This window comes from Ochotona curzoniae, unplaced genomic scaffold (assembly GCF_017591425.1).
Source record: "Ochotona curzoniae isolate NIBS_2020 unplaced genomic scaffold, NIBS_Ocur_1.0 contig_2235, whole genome shotgun sequence".
Lineage (NCBI taxonomy): Eukaryota > Metazoa > Chordata > Mammalia > Lagomorpha > Ochotonidae > Ochotona > Ochotona curzoniae.
The window spans coordinates 768,477-787,947 of NW_024465384.1; the positions used below are offsets into that span (position 1 = coordinate 768,477).

The following is a 19,471-nucleotide window of genomic DNA, read 5'->3' on the forward strand; positions in this document are numbered from 1 at the left end:
GGCTCCAGCAGAATCGTAACAGCGACGGGTGGAGGGTGAGGGGACCCTCAGAGCCACACCCTGTTGGGCAGGTGCACTGATGAATCCTTATTAACAATGATAAACTGTCCTCCCTTCTTTTCTGATGAGATTATTCAGCTAACCCTGTGGAGTACTGCAGACCTAACTCTAGGGAACGTCATTATATGCCTTGGCATCAGAATGAGGGAAAAGTCAAGGCCAGAAGAACAAGAACAAGACTCAGAACTCGTGACAAATAACTCAATGTCAAGTTAGAGAAGGTCTTCATTTTAAAAATCTATTTATTTGTTTGAAAGTCAGAGTTACAGAGAAGGAAAGAAAGAGAAAGATCTTCCATCCACTGGTTCACTTCCCAAGTGGCCACAACAGCCAGAGCTGAACCAGGCCAAAGCCAAGAGCCAGGAGCTTCCTTTGAGTATCCCACATAAGTGCAGGAGTCCAAACACTTGGCTCTTCCTCTGCAGCTTTTCCCAGGCCATGAGCAGGGAGCTGACTGGGAAGCAGACCAGCCAGGATGTGAAGTGCTGCCCACATGGGATGCCAGCATCCCAGGCAACCGCTTTACCTCCTATGCTTTGATGCTGACTCTGGGAGATCTTCATTAAGCACCACACACCTGCCCTAGGCTCTGTCCAATTGAAAAACTGCAGCCACAAAACAAACACGCAGCAGGCCACTGCTCTAAGGTCTGGAAATCACAGGACAGATTTCAGCGGAGCCTCAGGAAGATCTTCATGCATAACTGCAGCTGTGTGGAGGTCAACATCCATCAGGCACTCCTCACAGTGGGAGGGAAGGAGGCACCCCGAGCCTGGGAGACCTCTGCCACCCACTGTGTCAGCAAGGGACACAGTGCAGGGCATGAGCAGTTTCCCAGAAGTCTCAGGGGCGCATGGGACATCTTTGACTTTTGTATTACCCAAAGGCTCTCTAGAAGCTGGGGGACTGAGGGCTGTGAGCTAACCGTGTGTTTCTCCCCCTCTTCTACCGCAACCAGTACAGAGAGGGCAAGAAACTGAAGCCCAAACCCAACTACAACAGTGTGGACCTATCTGAAGTGGAGTGGGAAGACCAAACCGAAACTGTGAGTGGGCATTGCAAGGGAAAGAGAAGCCAGATGGGCTCTGTGAGGGCTCTGCCAGGAGACTGGGCAAAATGGAATCAGAGCATACATTTATTCTGGCTTGAAAAAAAAATTTTTTTTCTGAAAGCCATGCATATAACATATTATTTCAAGATGTCTTCTCCCATGGCCTTTTAAAAACGCCTCTTGCATGTTCAATGGGATGGGTCAGGGGTGTGGCTGTAAGGTCTGAACCACACTCTCTCTGCTCCTGGGATCAGTTCTGACCCGCAGCTTTTCCAAGCCCAAACCGGCAGCAGTGTTTCGAGAGCTGTAAGAGGTCTTTGCATTTTAGCCACGTGCAGTGAGCTGCGGTGATGTCTTCCGCAGAAGTTCGCCTCACACCCCAGAGGTGACATGCACAGCTCAGCGTGTGGCTCCCGCCCCATCACGCGCTCGGCAGTGTCACCTTGCTGAATGCCCGGAATGGGAAACCACATGGACATCTCCCCTTCTGGTATTCTACTCAGGAGAATAAAGAAAGAATGAGGATTCTCAGGCATCCGCACCAGCCCCTCTTGGGTCAACCAAGGAACTGACAGCCTTATCTTTCCTCTTGTAGCTGAGAACAGCCATGATCAATGGAGAGACGGGCTCTCTCACTATGGACGTGAAGGTTCCCCTGGACAAAGGGGTAAGGAGCTGGGGGAGGAGCCAGGACGTGACCCCAGGCTGGCAGCAGCTCAGATCTCTGAGGTCTAGAAGGGTGGCTGAGGGATGTGGATTCAGCCCAGTCAGGGATCAAGACTGGAGAACATGTGTAGTCTAGAGGGAGGGCCTCGTGGGAGGGCAGCTCCAACCCCAGAAAAACATCTGGCCCAGGAGCCCCTGTGGCTGCTCCTGCCCATACTTGGTCCTTTGGAGACTCCCCAGCCAAGCGATCACAACTCCGCTTTCTTCCTTTGCACTGCCTGCTGGTTGGCCCTCTTTTCGTGTGTGATGCAAAGGGGGAAAGTGACAGCTTCTTTTGCAAAAGGTCAGCAGTTGTTACAGCACATGTTATAGAGAAGAGGTTGACTATCCAGCTGATATTCAGGCCCCGGAACCACAGGCAACAAAGCATCAGCAGCACCCTTAACCTTAACCCACCCACGTGTCACTGAAAGATCGTTGCGTCCTCCGACATAACGAGTTCCAGTGTAGCCACTGAATTACATTGACACATTGACAAATGCCACCCTGTCCCACAGCCCGCCTGGAGTTCCTCCTCCTGCTGACCACCTGACCCCACTGGCGAAAGAACATAAGCACCTGCTTGCAGGTGGGAGACCCAGAAATAGCCCCTGGCTTCGGATCAGCTCAGCTCAAGCCGTTATGGCCACTTCAGGGATGAACCAGTGGATGAATGGCATCCCTCTGTTTCTCCTTCTCTCCGTAAATCTGCCTTTCAAATAAAATAGCAATAGCAATAATAAGTTCATAGACGAACAACCAGAACTGGCCATTCAAGGGACGAACCAGTGGACAGAAAACTTTCTCTTTGTCTCCTCTTTCTGCAAAATTTGCCTCACAAATAAAAAATAATAACTCTTTTTTTAAAAGTGGACAAGTCACACTACAAAACGTACTCTAAAGTAACCAATCAAGGTTGACAAAAGACTAGACAAATTTGGTTCATGGAACTGAGCCGAGAATTCAGGAGGAATCCACACGTGAGTTGCCAATTGCTTTTCAACAGACGCATCAGCAATTCAGCAGAAAGAGGAACGCTTTTCGGTAAAACCAGAAGACTGAATAAATGTGGCGGAAAAATACTGACCGACATCTCATATCAAACACGAAAATCAGCATGTCAGACTGCAACCAACGTAAAAAGCAAAAGGAGAAAAATGTCCAGGGAATGGTGGCACTAATGGGTTGACCCGCCCCTGGTGGTGCCGGCGGGTCCAGGTGCCAGTCCAGGTGTTACTTGGTCAGCTTCCTGTCTGGCTTGCTGCAGCTAATGCTCCTAGGAGAGCAGCAGAGGCTGCGTGGGACCGTGCTACCCAGCTGGGAAACCTGCCGGGAGCTCCTGGCTCCTGGCTCCAGCCTGGCCAGGCCCTAGCAGTTGCAGTCACTTGAGGTATGACTAAGAAGAGGCAAGTGAGTGTGTGTGTGTGTGTGTGTGCGCGTGCGCTATTCTGTTTTTCAAATCAGTCTTTAGAAATAAATAAATAAAAGGAGAAAACTTTGACAAAAAAAAAAAAAAAAACCAAAGGGAAAAAATCTCAACTCTAGGTATGCCGGGATGTCTTAGATAAAAACATGAAACACACATGACATCACCAGAATCAGAAGCTCGGTTCATCCAAAGGCTTCAGCCGAGACAGACTGTATCTAAAAGACATCGAGAACCCCTACAAACGATAGCAAACAACTCCCAACCCGAGGGAACGGTCGGAACCCTGGAGCAGAGGTTTCCCGAAGGAAGGTTGATGCCTGGTCGGGAAGCACGGGAAGAGACACGGCATTATCAACCATCCAGAAATGTGAATTAAACCCACAGCGAGGCCTCGCTTCCCTCTCTCTGCATGGCTGAAATGTCAAACAGCCAACACTGGCAAGAGGTTGGAGAAATCAAGAGTCTGGCGCCTTGCCAGCGCGGCTTGCCGGAGGCCCAATCAGCTTTGGGGAATCCGTTTAGCAGTTTTCAATAAGCAATTCCATTTCCAGGTGTTCAGCAAGACACGTGTAAACTTTTGTTCCCAGGAATATTCTAGAATGTTGACGGCATTGTGGCAAAGAGGGTTAGTTTCCTGCAGGAGCCGTGATCACACTGCTGCCTAGAGAAGGCAAGGACTCATCGCAGGGCGCTCAGTGGGGGAGACGGGGAGCCCCTGCTCTCGGCTTCCCCACCGTGGACAGCCCACGCTGCAGGCTGCTAGGAAACGCTGCCCCATCCGTGCCCCTGTGGAGTGCGACCTGTTCAGCAGAAGAGACTGAGCAGTGTGTCTCTAACCTCGTAGTGGAGACATGAGTTAGCGTGCTCGCGTCCCATCTCACACGCAGACCCTGCTACTGCCTCGGGAGCAGCAGGCGACAGCTCAAGCCACTGGGTTCCTGATGCTAAGTTGAGAGATCTGGATAGCCGGGGACGGTACTGGTGTGTGTGTGTGTGTGTGTGTGTGTGTGTGTGTGTGTGTGTGTGTGTTTGTCTCAAAGAAAACAGAAGGAAGCGTCAAGCAATTTATTGCGAAATCTTTTTAAGATTTATTTATTTTTATCGCAGAGTCAGATATACAGAGAGGAGAGAGAGAGAGAAAGGTCCATCCACTGATCTGACTCACTCCCCAAGTAGCCACAATGGCCGGAGCTGAACCAATCTATAGCCAGAAGCCAGGAGCTTCCTCCGGGTCTCCCATGCTAGTGCAGGGTTCCAAAGCTTTGGGCTGCCCTCCACTGCTTTCCCAGGCCACAATCAGGAGATTAAAAGGGAAGTGGAGCAGCTGGCATACAAACCAGCACCCATATGGGATCCCAACACATGCAAGGTGAGGACTTTAGCCACTAGGCTACTGCGCTGGGCCCATAAAAGAGAGGGGGGGGGAAACCAGGAAAAGGGGAAATATGAAGTCTTCATCCTGAAAACAAATTATTAACAAAATTTTAAAAGCCAGTTTTTTCACACACAGTTCTAGTGCCAGGAGTCACATGGGACCCAGAACTTCTGTGAGGGGCAGCGCAGGCCCGGCCACAGTCCTTGAACCAGGCAGCCACCTCCCATGGCCATGTGGGCTTTGGGATGGTTCTGCCCACAGATGTGGCACGTCATTGGTGGTGGCCAGGGAAAACATCTGAAGTGGGGCACCTGAGGGGTGTGGGGGACGGCAGGCGAGGGGGAGGGGTGCAGCCCTCACCCCTCACTTCCCCAGTCAGTGCCCTCTTCCTCCTCTGCTCCCCCAGAAGCGAGTTCTCTTCCTGACCAATGACTACTTTTTCACGGGCATCAGCGACACACCTTTCAGGTAAGGCCCAAAGGGAGGAGAACTTTTGTTCAGGTCTTGGGGGTGGGATGGACGCGATCCTGCTGAGCTGAGAAGGGCGTGGTCATAGCGAGGTTTTTGCTATGACCAGATCCGCATTTGGACAACCTGTGGTTGGAGGGCTCTTCTGGCCCTGTGGTGAAGCCCAGCTGTGCAAAGCTCTGGAGCAGAACCTCCCGGGTCTGAGTCCCCCAGGGCACCAGGTACGCACGGGTGGCGTGACACAGTCAAGTTCTCTAAGCTCATTGTGCCCTGAATTCCTCACCAGGGTGACCATCAGATGGTCCCCTGACACTGTCCTCTCGTGAGAGGAAAAGGTGGCGGGGAAGGTCCCTTGGGTCCCCTCCAACCACGGAACTATTGACTCAGCACCACACAGATCAGGGAACAAAGGACCCTTCGCCTTGAACAGCTGTGCTTCTCAATGAAACCCCGGCTGCCAGCCCTGACCGCTCCTTGGAATACCCAGGAAACAGTGTGACATTGCCAGTTCCCTGTCCAGACCAATATCATCAGAGTTCCTGGAGGGGAGCCCATCTTTATATATTTAATTTCACATGTTTATTTTGTAAGGCCGAGAGAGCAAGACAGACGTGAAGAAAGAGAAATCTGTCATTTGTGATGTTCCCTCCCCACAGGGCCACAATGGTCAAGCTAGTCAGGAGCCTTGACCTTCACCCTGGTCTCCCATGTGGAGAGCAGGGACCCAAGCCCTTGAGCCATCTTCTGCTGCTTCCCCAGGTGCACGAGCTGGGAGCTGGATCAGGAGCAGAGCAGCCAGGACTCAACCCAATGCCCATATGGAATGCTGGTGTTGCAGACAGTAGCTTCACGTGCTATGCCAGCCTCTCTCACTGTATCGTTTAAAGCTGCCTTGGCAGGACTGGCACTGAATGCTGAGTGGAGGCCTTCCTTGGGATGCTTGCATCTCATATCAGTGTGCCCAAGACCGGGTGCTATCTCCACTTCTGATTCCCTCAGGATAATGTCCACCCTGGGAGGCAGAGGTGATGGCTCAAATACTTGGGTCCCTGCGCCCACCTAGGAAGCCTGGGTTGAGTTCAACCGGCCCAACCATGGTTGTTGTGGGCATTTGGGGGGTGAACCAGCAGATGGACCATCTCTCTGTCTCTGCCTTTCAAATAAAAAATTATAATGAAATAAATAAAAAAAAAAGTAAGCAGGTGACAGTGCATCTCCCTGGATTGTGCAGATAGGGTCACCTCCGTTGTCCTGTCAGCAGTGGAGGACACCTGTTGTCTAAGAAAGGGGTGTCCCATGAGGCACAGAAACCTCTCTGCGTTTCAGAGGCTCCCTGGGAGGTTTGGGGTGGTCCTTGGCTAAAATGGGAGCTGGGAGGGCTCTTCTTGCCTGGAATTTCCACGGGGATAAAAGGGACTGATGGTGGGGTAGGGGGGTGCGGGGGGATGCAGAGGGCCCTGACCAGGAGGCCGGGGCAGGCTGGGGATTGGATGTGTTCCATGTGGATCCTCCCCCTGGCAAATCAAGGGCAAGCAGGTGGTTGGGAGAATGGCAATATCAGCCTCTGAGTGTGGACGCTCCGCCTCTCCCCAGCTTGGCCGTGGTGCTGTCGCGTGGCCACGGAGAGTACATCGTGGTGGGGAACACATCCGTGGAAGAAGGTGAGTCGGCGCCAGGTGCTGAAGGAAGCTCAGGGTGGCAACAGGAGGAAGGTTTATCCTAGGAGAGCGACCCCCGAGTGGCCCAAGCTCGGAGTAGCACCATGTGATGCCCGGAGCATGCCGGATCTGCCAGGTGGCCAGCAAGCCAGCATGGCCTAGACCTGCCAAGCTCACACGATCCACTTGTGGGAGGTTTTGCTTTCTGTAGGTAAGGTCCCTACAGGAGCGAAGGATGCAGGATTCTCCCGTGAGAAGGTGACGGAGGTCAGTCTTCTGTGCATGTGACTGCTAAGCAAGCCAGACACAGATGTGCACTCCCGGTGCCTGTGGGAAAGCTCAGCTCCCCGCAGAACTGCGGCAGCAGCAGAGAGTGGAGGAGGCGGTGGCTTCCTGAGGCTTCCACCTCAGATGGCCCAAGCGCCCCGTGCCTTGCAGCCGCTGTGCTTCACTGACTGCATCACTGGGCGGCTTTCTCCTCTCCTTAGAAGGGTACCAGCCACACCAGTGCAGAGCCTACTAAGGATCTCCTGTTAGTTGAGTGGCACACCCGCTGAGATCCTATCTCCAAGGAAGGTCACGGTCATGGGAACCAGGGCCTCAACCTGCCTTTGGGGAGACTTAGTTCACTCAATGCACACACAGCCTGGAGTGCGCAGGGCGGAAGTGCAGAAGGGATGGGCAGAGAACAGTAGGGGAAGCAGGAGATGCTAGTCAACTGTCCCTCGCTATAAAACACGCCAGAGACAGAGTCTCCTGGTGAAGAAGGTCAGGTTCATCATAGTCGGAGGGTCCAACATGGTAGTGGCTAAATCCTCACCTTGCATGGGCCAGGATCCTATGTGGGCACCAGTTCGTGTCCTGGCTGCTCCGCTTCCTATCCAGATCCCTGCCTGTGGCCTGGAAAAGCAGTAGAGGATGGCCGAAAGCTTTTGGGACCCTGCACCTATGAGAGAGACCTAGAACAAGCTCCTGGCTTCAGATTGGCTCAGGTCTGGCCGGTTGTTGCAGTCACTTGGGATGTAAACCAGTGACTGGAAGATCTTCCTCTCTTTTCCTCTGTAAAGATCTACCTTTCTAATAAAAATAAATAAATCTTTTTAAAAAAATCACAGCTGGAGGTGAGGCTGATGCAGCCACCCGGTGAGGTCAGAGGGTGACAATGGAGTAGCCAGCACAGAGGGCACACTACATGGGGAAGGAGATGGTGTGGCAAGCCAGGAAGCAGGCAGCCTGGCCAGGCACAAGTTGGCCTTAACCCCAGCCTTCTTGCAAGAGCTGCCTTCTGGGGGGTGCCCAATGCCAGGGACCTAGGGCCTTCCCCCTGAACCCACCATAACTGTGCTAACTTTTCCACCTCCTCACACCATTTACCTGGGACTTGGAGGGTTTTCATCCATGTTCATGCAGAAGCCATGCCCAAGTCAAGCCATGGCAGGTGGGAAGGGCATGGGCAACCTGGGGCGGCCTGGTTCTGACTGACCGTTGGCTTCACCTGTGTGCCTCCACCCTCAAACCCCAGAGAGGTAAGCGCTGTCCCAAGCCAGGCAATGCTTGGGGAAGCTTTAGAAGATGTGGCCGTGGTTCCTTCTGACGCTCACACTCTGCCCAATCTTCCTTTTCCTGAGGATATATTTTGTTTATTTGACAGGTAGAGTAAGAGGGGAAAAGAGAGAAATGGCTTTCCTATCTGCTTGTTCCTTTCTCAAATGACTATAACAAACAGATCTGAGCAGGCCTGAAGCAGGAGCCTGGAACTCTATCTGGGTCTCCCCCATGGATGGCAGAGTCTCCCCCATGGGTGGCAGGGGTCTCCCCCATTGATGACAGAGTCTCCCCAATGGGTGGCAGGGGCCTCCCCCATGATGGCAGGGGCCTCCTCCATGACGGTAGGGGTCTCCTCCATGATGGCACAGGTCTCCCCCATGCTGGCAGGGGCCTCCCCCATGATGGCAGGGGCCTCCTCCATGATGGCACGGGTCTCCCCATGATGGCACGGGTCTCCCCCATGATGGCAGGGGTCTCCCCCATGATGGCACGGGTCTCCCCATGATGGCAGGGGTCTATGGAACCTGAGTCAACTTCTGCTGTATTCCCAGGTACATTTTAACAAGAAGCTGGATTATAAATAGAGCAGCTGGGACTCAAACTGGCACTGCCACGGTTGCAGGTGGTGGCTTACCCCACCCCTCCTTTACTGTCCCTTGAAAGTGTCTCATTGCTCCCTCTTTCTTGCCATTGTCACCTCTCTCCTGGACCTCCTGTCTCTGTATCTGAATTCCCATCAGCAACGTCTTTCCAGAAATGCCACATCTGACCACCACACTGCCAGTGGCCCTTATTCATCCTTGGAACCCTTCATGCCTCAGCAGGCCAGTGCCAAGGTCACCCTGGGGCTGAGCTCGCCCCTGCTGCACTCCTGCCTCCAGCTCGCTTAGCCTGCCCTGCTGTCAGGTGCCATGCTGGCTCCCAGCCTGGACAGCACTGTGCCGGGCACCGTTTCCTGGCAGGTGCCCTGCTGTGGCTCACACGGAGCTCCTGCCCTTGGCCTTGCACGTTGTATGCCCGTAACTCAGGACCACTCTCCTCTGGCTCCACTCTCTTCTGGCTCCACTCTCCTCCGGCTCCACTCTCCTCTGGCTCCACTCTTTCCACCCAGCAGACAAAACTCCCTTCTTCCTCCTCTACACAGCAGTTCCCGGATTGCAGGAGCCCGGGCACACATGGCACCCTCCTGTTTACTTCTGTGGGTGGGACATCCTCAAGGACCAGGGGCTTAGAAACAGGGGGGGCTCTGTGGGCAAGGGAGCTCTTTGCTGTGTGTCTAAGTCAATCCTGTATCCTTGGAAGGCCTTTCCACCGCCTTTCCCTACAACTTGACAAAGCCTTGACTAAGCACCTGCTTCTTTCTATGCCCTGAGTAGGAGCAAGCGAGACCACCGCTCATTCACCACACGTGCACGCAGAGTACAGGGCCAGGGCTGCCTGTGCGAGGCAGGCTACCCGGGATGCACCAAAACAAATGAGGCTCTGGGCTCAGCTCTGCCGGGCCCATGCAGAGGAAGCTAAAGTCACCACCTTCCTGGGACAGAATCAGGCCCTATGGGGGGACACTGCAGGAATGGCTGTGCAAGGGCACACTGGGACATGTCTTGCAGAAGGAAGAAAAGGGAGGCTCCGGTGCCTGTCCTGAGCCTTGCCCAGGGCCTGGGATGTGGACATAAGCAGGGGAAGGTGTGGGCTGAGGCATGGTCCCAGTACACCCAGCAAGGTGCCCTGTACTGGGGGAGAGCCCAGCCTTGCCTGCCAGGGTTCTCTGTCGAGGTTTAGGGGTGGGCTGTAGAGTCCACACCCTGCCCTAAGTGTGGACCTGAGTCAGTGCTCTGCTTTCAGGCTTACACGACTTGCTCCATCCAGACCTGACTCTAGCCAGCGACTGGTAAGGCGGGCGTGGAAGGTGGGGAGGGGCGATGGTGCCTTTCTGGTGGTAACCCCGACTCGCCTGGTTCCAGGATCTACTGCGTCACAGACATTGACCCCGACCACCGCAAGCTCAGCCAGCTGGAGGCCATGGTCCTCTTCCTGACAGGGAAGGACCCCGAACTGGAGTGTGAGTGCAGCCTGCCCACATGCGTGCATCCCCACGCATGGAACTTGGGTCTCTGGGTCAGATGAGCACGGTCAAGGACATCATCTGCCTGCCACATGTGTCCTATCCCCCACCTAGCAATGGACCCCTGGGCGAGTAGCAGACATACTCCACCCTGACGTCTCATTCCAGAGGAGCCAGTGTGACCTCTCAAAGCTTGGGGGCTGGGAGCGAGTTCCACACCGGCCTTAGGCCAGCCTAAAGTGCCCCTGCACTGGGGCCTCTGGGAGCTCACCGGACCCCCTGCTCCTTCTTCCTCTACGTGACTCTGCATGTCACATGTCCACACCCGCCTCCTCCCCGCCCCCTGGCAAGCAAACTCTGCCTCTTAAGCCAGCCCAGCTGGGCACGCCTCAGTTCACTCCGTCACTGCCTCTACACTGAGCACTCGCTCCATGCCAGGCCTTGAGCTTGGCACAGAAGCTGAAGAGATGACCCAGGCAAGGCTTGGTGCTCCAGGAGCTTAAAATCTGCTGGAGGGGCCAGGCAGTACACACCTATTGATGGAGGTTGTTATGAACCTTGACAAGGGCCCCGTATTAAGCACACAAGCCATTCACATGGGGATTGGGGGTGGGTCAGACCAGAGCCTCCAGATGCAAGAAACAGCTACCTGGGCCCTGAGGCCAGCAGACCCACAGTGCTGACCAGAGCCCGCAGGTGCTGTTGGCCTGGACACCATGTGACGGGAGTTGGGATGGGAGAGGCAGACTCAGGTCTGTCACAAGGGGTCCCAGGGTTCAGGAGATGAGGAAATGAAGGATGAAAGACGTGAAATGATCATCTTCAAGCTCACGGAGACATTTTTGTTTTTATCTTTTTTTGAGACAGAAAGAGGGTATACCTACCTGTTGATTCACTACTCAAATATCTCCGGCTAACGTTAGGAGCTGGGAGCCCTACCCAGATCTCCCACACAGGAGGCGGGAACCCCAACTCTGAGCCCTGGCCACCGCTTCTCAGGGTCTGGAATAGCAGGAGGCAGAGCTGCGTGGCAGAGACAGGTGCTCTGACGTGGGATGTGACAGCATAGCCACTAGGCCAGACGCCCAGCCCAGCTGCCACCTGTTCATGGAGCACATGGTGTTCCCTGAACTTCCCAAGGGTAAGGGAGCTGTGTGCATGGGCACAGGTGCAACAAGTGGCTTGGCCTCCTGTAATTTTTGCCTGCAGGTGATGAGGAGCTGGTGCGGGAGGTGCTGTTGGACGCAGTGGTCACAGCCCCCATGGAAGCCTACTGGACGGCGCTGGCCCTCAACATTTCTGAGTACGTGCTATGAGGGGCAAGGGCAATGAGTGGGCCAGGGGGACACTCCCAGTACCTGGCCGGTAGCTCAGAAGACCACCCGTGTCTGCTAGCTTAAGACAGATAATAATAAGGGTGGAGGACATAGGACTGGGGGCGGATAGGAAAGACCCTCACACAGCCCCCAGCGATGCAGGGGGTCAGCAAAGCTTCCAACACCACACACGGCTGCTGCCTTCTCCTTGCTGAAAAAAAAAATACACCAAGACAGGTCCCCTTGGCACAGGCCCCCTAGGTACTCACCCCAGGGCACCCCGAATCTGAGGACCCTCCTCTGAGTTGGGCCGTTGACAAAGTACCTTAGAGTTCCAGAGGGTTGTTCCCAGCGGGCAGGGCGGAAGTTGACTCTGGCGTTTGCCGATCCTTTGGAGGTCCTGATCCCTTTGCTGGTCTTGCCTGGATGCTCTCATGTTTACAGACCAGATGAAAAGATGAGCAGGATATGACTGTGTGCATCCGTTGGGTGTTGACATTCCCAGGTTTAGGCCACCGTGGGCTAGACTTAGCTTTGGACAAGGAAGACTCAACCTCATGCAGGTGGCAAGCCTCTCCTAAACATTCAATAGAAAAGTTAATATATGCTAGCCTAATAAAACACCAAGATAAATGTGTAGGAGCAATCTCCTATTGTATAAAATATTTGGGGTGCTGTGCAAGACAGACTAGTGTTACTCTAGAAAGGAGGACAGAGGCATATCTGAGTATTTGCATCTGTGTAATGTCTGGGGGGAGTGGTGGCACTGCGCATGGATGGACAATAAGGACCTTTCTCCTTGATTGTCTCTGATTAGAGAAACAGAACACTGTGATGGGGTGGGAGGGACCATGCCAACAAAGGCTTCTTCAGAACTAAGCAGAAAGCAAAAAAGGTGAAGTGGGACCAGACGCTCAGTGGAGTGTTCCCACCAAAGGACAACCCAGTTCCAGGACCCAGACCCTCAGCCTGGCCTGCCCTGCCTTCCACAGGGCACTCTGAAGTCAGCCACGGATGTTGTCAGTGTTAAGAATCCCGGAGCGGCACGCCACTCTGAACCAGGGCTGTCCATACAGAACAGCCTGGAAACCCCACACTCAGGAGGCCAGAGAACCCGCCCCACTGCATAAAAGGCACATAAAAGATACGAACAGACACTCGTTCCTACTCGTGTCTTTAAAGCCATTCCAAAAGGTGAAAACAGGCCTAAGCCTGGGAGTCAAGGCCGGAGGCCTGCCCACTGAAGACAGCCACCAGAGGGCATTGTCCACTTCCCCAGGACCCACTTCCCCACTTCCCCTTGAACCAGATCGGGGGTACCAGTCAGACAAGAAGACAAGAAAAGGAGTGGAGAGAAGGAAGTCCATTGAGCTCCACTAAAGCGGCTATGGAGTTAAGACACTTCTGGCCCACAGCAGAGTACCCGGGTACAGTTCTCAGCTTCAGCCCCTGATGCTGGCTTCGTGCTAACACAGCCCCTCGGAGGCAGAAGTGGTGAGGGTCCAAGGGGCTGGATTCATCCCACCTTGATGTGAGACCTGAGTGTTATGGTCCTGCCTCCCAAATTTCTATCTGGGGCCAGGCCCAGCTGTTACAAACTTCTAGGGAATTAACTAGAAGGTGGGAGAGCTCTCTCCTTCTGTGGATGTGTGTGCTTCTGTCTCTCAAAGAATCCCAATAATATTAATAAATGACATGATAAGACACCTGAAAACTCCCAAAGAATTCACAGAAAAGCCACGAGAGAATTTACTTAAGGACTTTTACACAGGTTACCGTGTCAATACTCTACAGCGAACAGCCTTTTTCAGCACAAAACCTGAGTAGAAGATATAAGAGGAAGAGCATTTATTTCAGAAGGGCAAGCAAAAATACAATAAACACTTTTAGGACTGACAACAGAGGAAGCATACACAGCACCATGAGAGTTTTCCAGAAAGCCGTAGAAGGAGGCTTGTGCAATACTCCCGAGATAACGAAGGTGACGTGCCCACAGGGAAGGGCACGCAGCCTTTTGGGATTGCAGGAATCCAATTTCACGAAGCTGTTAATCCTCCCAAGTTATTTTAGAAATCTAACACCGTCCCAATTAAAACGCCCATCCATATTTTTCTGCACTCAGAAGAACCGACACGCAAATCCACTGGGAAGAACAAGCAAGGAGGGGCAGGCATTTCTGAACAAGAAAAGAGAACCTATCGGGATATGAGCACTTCTCACAAAACTGCAGCCACGAACGTACGAAGCTGTGGTGTTGGCAGGGGGAAAACGTGGGCAGGCGAGGGCCCCCAGCGGAGCCAAACACACCCGCATCGGAACGCACGTGAGACCTCAGCGTACGGCAAAGGCAGCGTGTGTAGTCCGTGTGTGAGATAGACTGTCTTCCTGGCTTGAGAACCATATGGAGAAGGAGAAAACTGCGTTCTTTTCACATCGTGCACCTGGATACCATCCAAATGACTCAGAGATTGAAATTTAAGAAAAGAAACCACGGGAGTGCTGAAGAACAGCAGCCAATTGCTCTGGAATCTGGGCCTGGGGAAGCCTTTCCCAACAGTGACTCAAAATGAGGAAGCCATGAAGGAATGACGGATACACCGGAAGAGCAGAAAAACATTTATACAACAGAAACAAAACAGGACCCAGGATGCAGAGAGAACTGGCAAGCTGGCAAAAGTATGCAACTTACAAAACAGAGAAAAGGTTACCATGCCTGTCGTATAGTTTTGATACAGAAAGGACTTCAAACATTAAGCTGTGGGGTGTGGACCAATCCTCCACCTGCAGCACTGGCATACCATATGGGTGCCAGTTCATGTCCCACTGCTCCACTTCCATCACAGCTCCCTGCTGATGCCTGCGGAAACAGTGGAGGAAGGCTCAGGTTCCTGGGACCCTTCACCCCAAAGGAGGCTCCTGGCTCCTGACTTTGAACGGGTTCAACTATGACCATTGAAACCACTTGGGGAGTGAACCCGTGGCTGGAAGATCTCTCCTCTCTCTCTGTAAAATCTGCCATTCAAATAAAAAGAAATAAAGCTTTTTTAAAAAGAAGTAAGATATAAAAGACCAAACATTTTATGGGGGGAAATCCCAGTAATAATAAAGACAACTTGCAAGAAAAAAAGTCCAAAAAAAAATCCTTACATAGGTGAAAGATGTTCACCTGTCTCCTGACAAGGAAAATGCAAAACAAAACTGCACCAGGAAGTGCCTGTCCTCTGTCAGACTCGTCTGAGTTTGCCAGTGGCCACTATCGACCCACATGGCTAAGGGGCAGCAGGTGGTCTGGCCATTGCCAATGTTGTAGACGCGGAGCGGGGGCAATACAGAGAGAGAGCGAAAAGAGAGAAAAAGATCTTCCATCTGCTGATTCACTCCCCGAATGGCCAGAGCTGAGGAGCCAGGAGCTCCTTCCAGGTCTGCCAAGCACGCGGGCCATCTTCTGTTGCTTTTTCTGGTCCCTTAACAGGGAGCTGGATCAGACTTGGAGCAGCTGGGACTCAGACCAGCTACCGTACGGATGTCAGCATCCAGACTGCGAACTAACCTGCTGTGCTTCTGAAAGAGAAATCTGTTTAAGTCTTTAATGATATGCACGTTCCATGAACTCTCTGAATCCTCTCAAATGCTGTTACGAAACAATCTTCAGGAATGACATCCGTAATGTTTATCAAAAAGAAGAAATACAAATGTATATTCATACTTACTTTCCCAAACATAAGCATTTGTTCCAATGAATGAAAACACACCTGCACACTTAAAAATAAGGAAAAAAAAAGGTTTACTTGAAAGGCAGAGCTACAGGTGTGGAAAGAGAGAGCTTGAGTTCCCATCCACGAGTTCAACTCCCCAACTAGCCACAATGGCTGAGCCGGGTCAAAGCCAGGATCCTGGAACTGCATCCTGGTCTCCCATGTTGATTGTAGCGGCTCCACTTCCGGGGCCATTGCCTGCTGCCTTCCCCGGCACGTTGGCAGAGAACTGGATGGGAAGTGGAGCCGTTGGGACTAGAACCCCTACCCATATGGGCTTCCAGCATCCCAGGCAGCAGCCTAGAGCAAGGCACCACAATGCTGGACACACACAGGTCTTTAACCTGCAGGAAGAAGGAAGGAACAGGGCTGTAGATTTGCAGACACTTCGACCCAAATGTGCTTCATTTTTCATACTGACTTCAAGACCATGCGAGTGTTTCACATACGGCAAAATTCAATTTTAGAAAATAATCTCTATAGAGAATGTGAAAGCAAATGAAACAGAAACCTAGCCATGTCGAGTTTATGAAATAATGACAGATATAGGGGAAACCTTTTAAGGGGCTTTGTAAGTATGAGCAGTAAATCAGTAAAATCGTAAACAGTGCTTTGTACTCACCTTGCTGGGAATAACACTGGCATTGGTATTCTCAAAGTGACAAAATCCTGGTTCTTAGGAGCACAAGAGAAAGAAGATGCAAATTTCAAAAATTCAAAAAAAAAAAAAAAAGACATGTAGGTGCCAAGCATCCCACCCCCATCCCATGCACACACACACACACACACACACACACACACACCCCTATTTACTGCACACAGATTCCCCAGGCACAGCCTGTAGGATGGTCCCCTGCTCTACAGTCCTGGGGCTGGGGGGAGACGCCAACATGGGGTTCCAAGCCCCTGTTCTCAGTGTCTTTCCAGGCTGCAGGCCAAGCATTTTAATGCCATGCCAGGTACTGTTGCCAGTCACAGCCGGGGGTGGGGGGAAGGGGTGCAGCTTCAGGCGAGGAGAGCCCAGCAGCCTAGCCTGTGAGCCTGGGGGAGAATGCACCCGAGACCTCAGACCTGGCACTGTGAAAAACTGGGCCACAGCCCCCCTAGAGCTGGGAAAAGGCTCCAGCCTGCTGCCTACTGTCCCCTTTGGCACCTGGGGTCATCAGCCACTGAAGGGTAGGAGGAAGGCAAAACCAGTCCTGCTTCAGCCCGGCCTGCTTCTCAGCTGCAATGGCCAGGCCATGAGGACCACAGGACTCCTCTGGAGTGACTGTGCTCAGTGCCGGCTCCTCCTGCCTTCACATCCCCATCAGAGAGTTCCAGAACTGTCCTTTCTTCCGCCCAGGCACCAGATCTCTGCCCCTGAGTCCTCTCTCTGTCCTCCACACCCTCCTCCCCGAAACCCAGGAGCAGAAGCTTGGAGTTCGGTCTGATACCACCAAGGGGAAAGGGAGCAGCTGCTGGGAGCCAGGATGCTGGCGTGTCAGTTCCAGGAACTCAGCCGTCCTGGGTCGTTGTCTCTGAGCCTGGCTAGGTACCGCCAAGAGAGGCCCAGGCAGCTCTGCACGTCCTGTCGCAGGGGCCATCTCATCACTGCCATACTCTCTTTGTCCCACAGTGAGTCGGAGCAGGAGGTGGACATGGCCTTCCTGGGCACCCGAGCCGGCCTCCTGAGGGTCACCTTGTTCGTGGGCTTGGAGCAGGTCTCCAACAGGTGAGTCCTTCCAGGGTCCCCCTCGTGCCTTTGGCCTGAGTCCCTGTGTCACTGGATGGACAGAAGCTGATGGGGGAGATGGGGAAGACTCGAATTACAACTTGGGGAAGGAGAAAAACAACGCTTTTGTTTAAAAAAGTTATCCATTTATTTGAAATGAATGGCTGAACACACACACACACACACAATTAGGTCTTCCATCCACTGGTGCACGCCCCAAATGTCTGCAATGGCCTTAGCTGGACCGGTCCAAAGCCAGGACCCAGGAGCCTCCTCTGGACCCTCAGGCTTGAGACAGGAGGCTCAGCACCTGTCAGACCCGTCACGTGGGGAAGGTTGGTGATTCCCACTCCAGGGAGGATGCCAGGTGGAGCTCCCGTGGGGACAGGGAGGAAACCAGGGATGCCACAAAGCCCCCTGCCATGCCCTAGGCAGACCTTGCATCAAGGGCCAGGGCGCTGAGGCCAGGCTGAGAAAGCAGGGCTGGGGAAGAGCGCCACCTGCCGCTCCACAGGCCTGCAGGCTGGCGCAGGTGCGGCCCTCAGCCTCCTGCCTTCCACCCCGCTGCCTGATGCTCTGCACGTCCGGGGGCCGGAGCACCACCTCAGAACTTCTTCTGGGCTTCCTCCAAACAATCCACACCTGCTTAACCAAGCTGAGGCCTTCTAGGAAAGCCAGTGTAATTGCTCTTCCTCTCCTCCCTCCCACCTTCCCCTCTCCTCCTCCCCCTTCCTGTATTCCATGTGTCTCTTGCAACCTTGCCAAAGGGAGCAGAGGGTGGAGACCTGAATTAACACTGATCGACTTCCTGAGGGGGTGGACAGTTGCTGAGTCTCACACTCCAACCCCAGAACGCTCCCTTCACCTGGGAATGGCAGCCCACCAAGGCACGGGTCGGCTTCGGGAATGAGCCCACCCCTCTCAAGCTCCCCTCCTCATCAGTTCCTACCTGTGGCATCATCCATAACTCTCCCTGCTCCCACTCCAACCCAAAAGTCCCTACCTACTTAGCAAGGTTCAGCGGCCCCTCCACAGGATGCTCAGTGGAACCTTCTGCCAGTCTTGAACTTCCCCATTAGAGCAGCTGCAGAGCGGACAGCAGAGCCTAGGGCTTTCTCACTCAGAGGCACAATCAGACAGAAGGAAGTTAAACCAGGGGCTGGAGTCAAACTGCCACCTGTGATGCCAGCATCAAGCACCCATTCAAGTCCCCCATTGTTCCCCTTCCAACCCAGCACCCTGCCAATGCACCTGGGAGAGTGGCAGATGGCTTCAGTTTCCGGGACCCTGCCACCTGCATGAGAGACCAGGATGGCCTAACCCAATCCTGGCACTTTGGGTCATTTGGAAAATTAATCAGCAGAAGAAAATTTCTCTCTCTCTCCTCTCTGTAAATCTGCCTTTCATGGACCAGGCTGAAGCTAGAAGCCTGGAACTCCATCCAGGTCCCCCAACGAATAACAGGGTCTCGAACACCTAGACCATCTTCTGCTGCTTTCCCAGCAACAAGTGGATGGAAAGCAGAGCAGCTGAGACTTGAAATGTTCATATGCAATGCCAGGCCCATGAGCAGTGGATTTACCTGCTGTGTCATAATGCCAGTCTCTGGGGGAAAAAAAATTAAATCCGTGCATACAAGGGATCTTCAAAAAAAAAAAGTCCTTGCAAAATGCACATTATGAAAACACTAGGAAATGAATTTCAAAATTCTTGCCCCAGGACAAACTTACCTACTGACCCTATCTCCATGAGCATCGCAGTGTCCCCTCTAGTGTCTGCCCCCACCCCCCATCCCAAGGTGACCCAAGTCTTCCGTCCTGCAGGAAGTTCCTGACGCCCGAGGACGAGGCCAACGTGTTCACCATGGACCACTTCCCCCTGTGGTATCGCCAGGCCTCTGAGCGGCCTCCTGGCAGCTTCGTCTTCAACCTGCAGTGGGCAGAAGGCCCAGGTAACACTCACCTCTGTGCCTCCATCCCACCCCTCCCCCTGATCTCAGACAGAACTCAGGGTGTGTGTGGGGTGGGGGTGGGCAACACTCAGCTGGATACACCTGCAGACGCGAGGCCCCCCCGGGCGACCTGGCACACCGGAGGGCCAGGGACAGTGAGTGCTCTCTGAGTCTCCTCGTGCCTTGCCTGATTTCCTGGCCCTCTTGAGTAAAAAAAAAAAAATCTCCCTGGAGACTTGGGAGGGCTGGGTCTCAGCCCCAGTTTCAAACAGAAGCTCCCCAAAATACTCACCCAGTGAGTTTAATTTTACATGCAAAGAGCCTATGGCCTCCTGTCCAGCCGAGGACCAGGCTCCCCCACGAGGGGGCTGGGGGC

The 19,471-nt window shown here is 53.3% G+C and overlaps 1 protein-coding gene across 1 annotated transcript in view; it reads left to right on the forward strand.

The window, feature by feature from the left end:
* The window catches only part of CACNA2D4 (calcium voltage-gated channel auxiliary subunit alpha2delta 4), a 75,776-nt gene that overhangs the window by 22,966 nt on the left and 33,339 nt on the right, over positions 1-19,471 (forward strand). Inside the window, exons 17-25 of the mRNA XM_040972232.1 lie at positions 1,019-1,105; positions 1,707-1,778; positions 5,027-5,088; positions 6,682-6,749; positions 10,140-10,185; positions 10,259-10,356; positions 11,569-11,662; positions 17,049-17,144; positions 18,968-19,095. Of these exons, the coding sequence (XP_040828166.1) occupies positions 1,019-1,105; positions 1,707-1,778; positions 5,027-5,088; positions 6,682-6,749; positions 10,140-10,185; positions 10,259-10,356; positions 11,569-11,662; positions 17,049-17,144; positions 18,968-19,095 (751 nt within the window). The remainder of the gene's footprint in view (positions 1-1,018; positions 1,106-1,706; positions 1,779-5,026; positions 5,089-6,681; positions 6,750-10,139; positions 10,186-10,258; positions 10,357-11,568; positions 11,663-17,048; positions 17,145-18,967; positions 19,096-19,471) is intronic.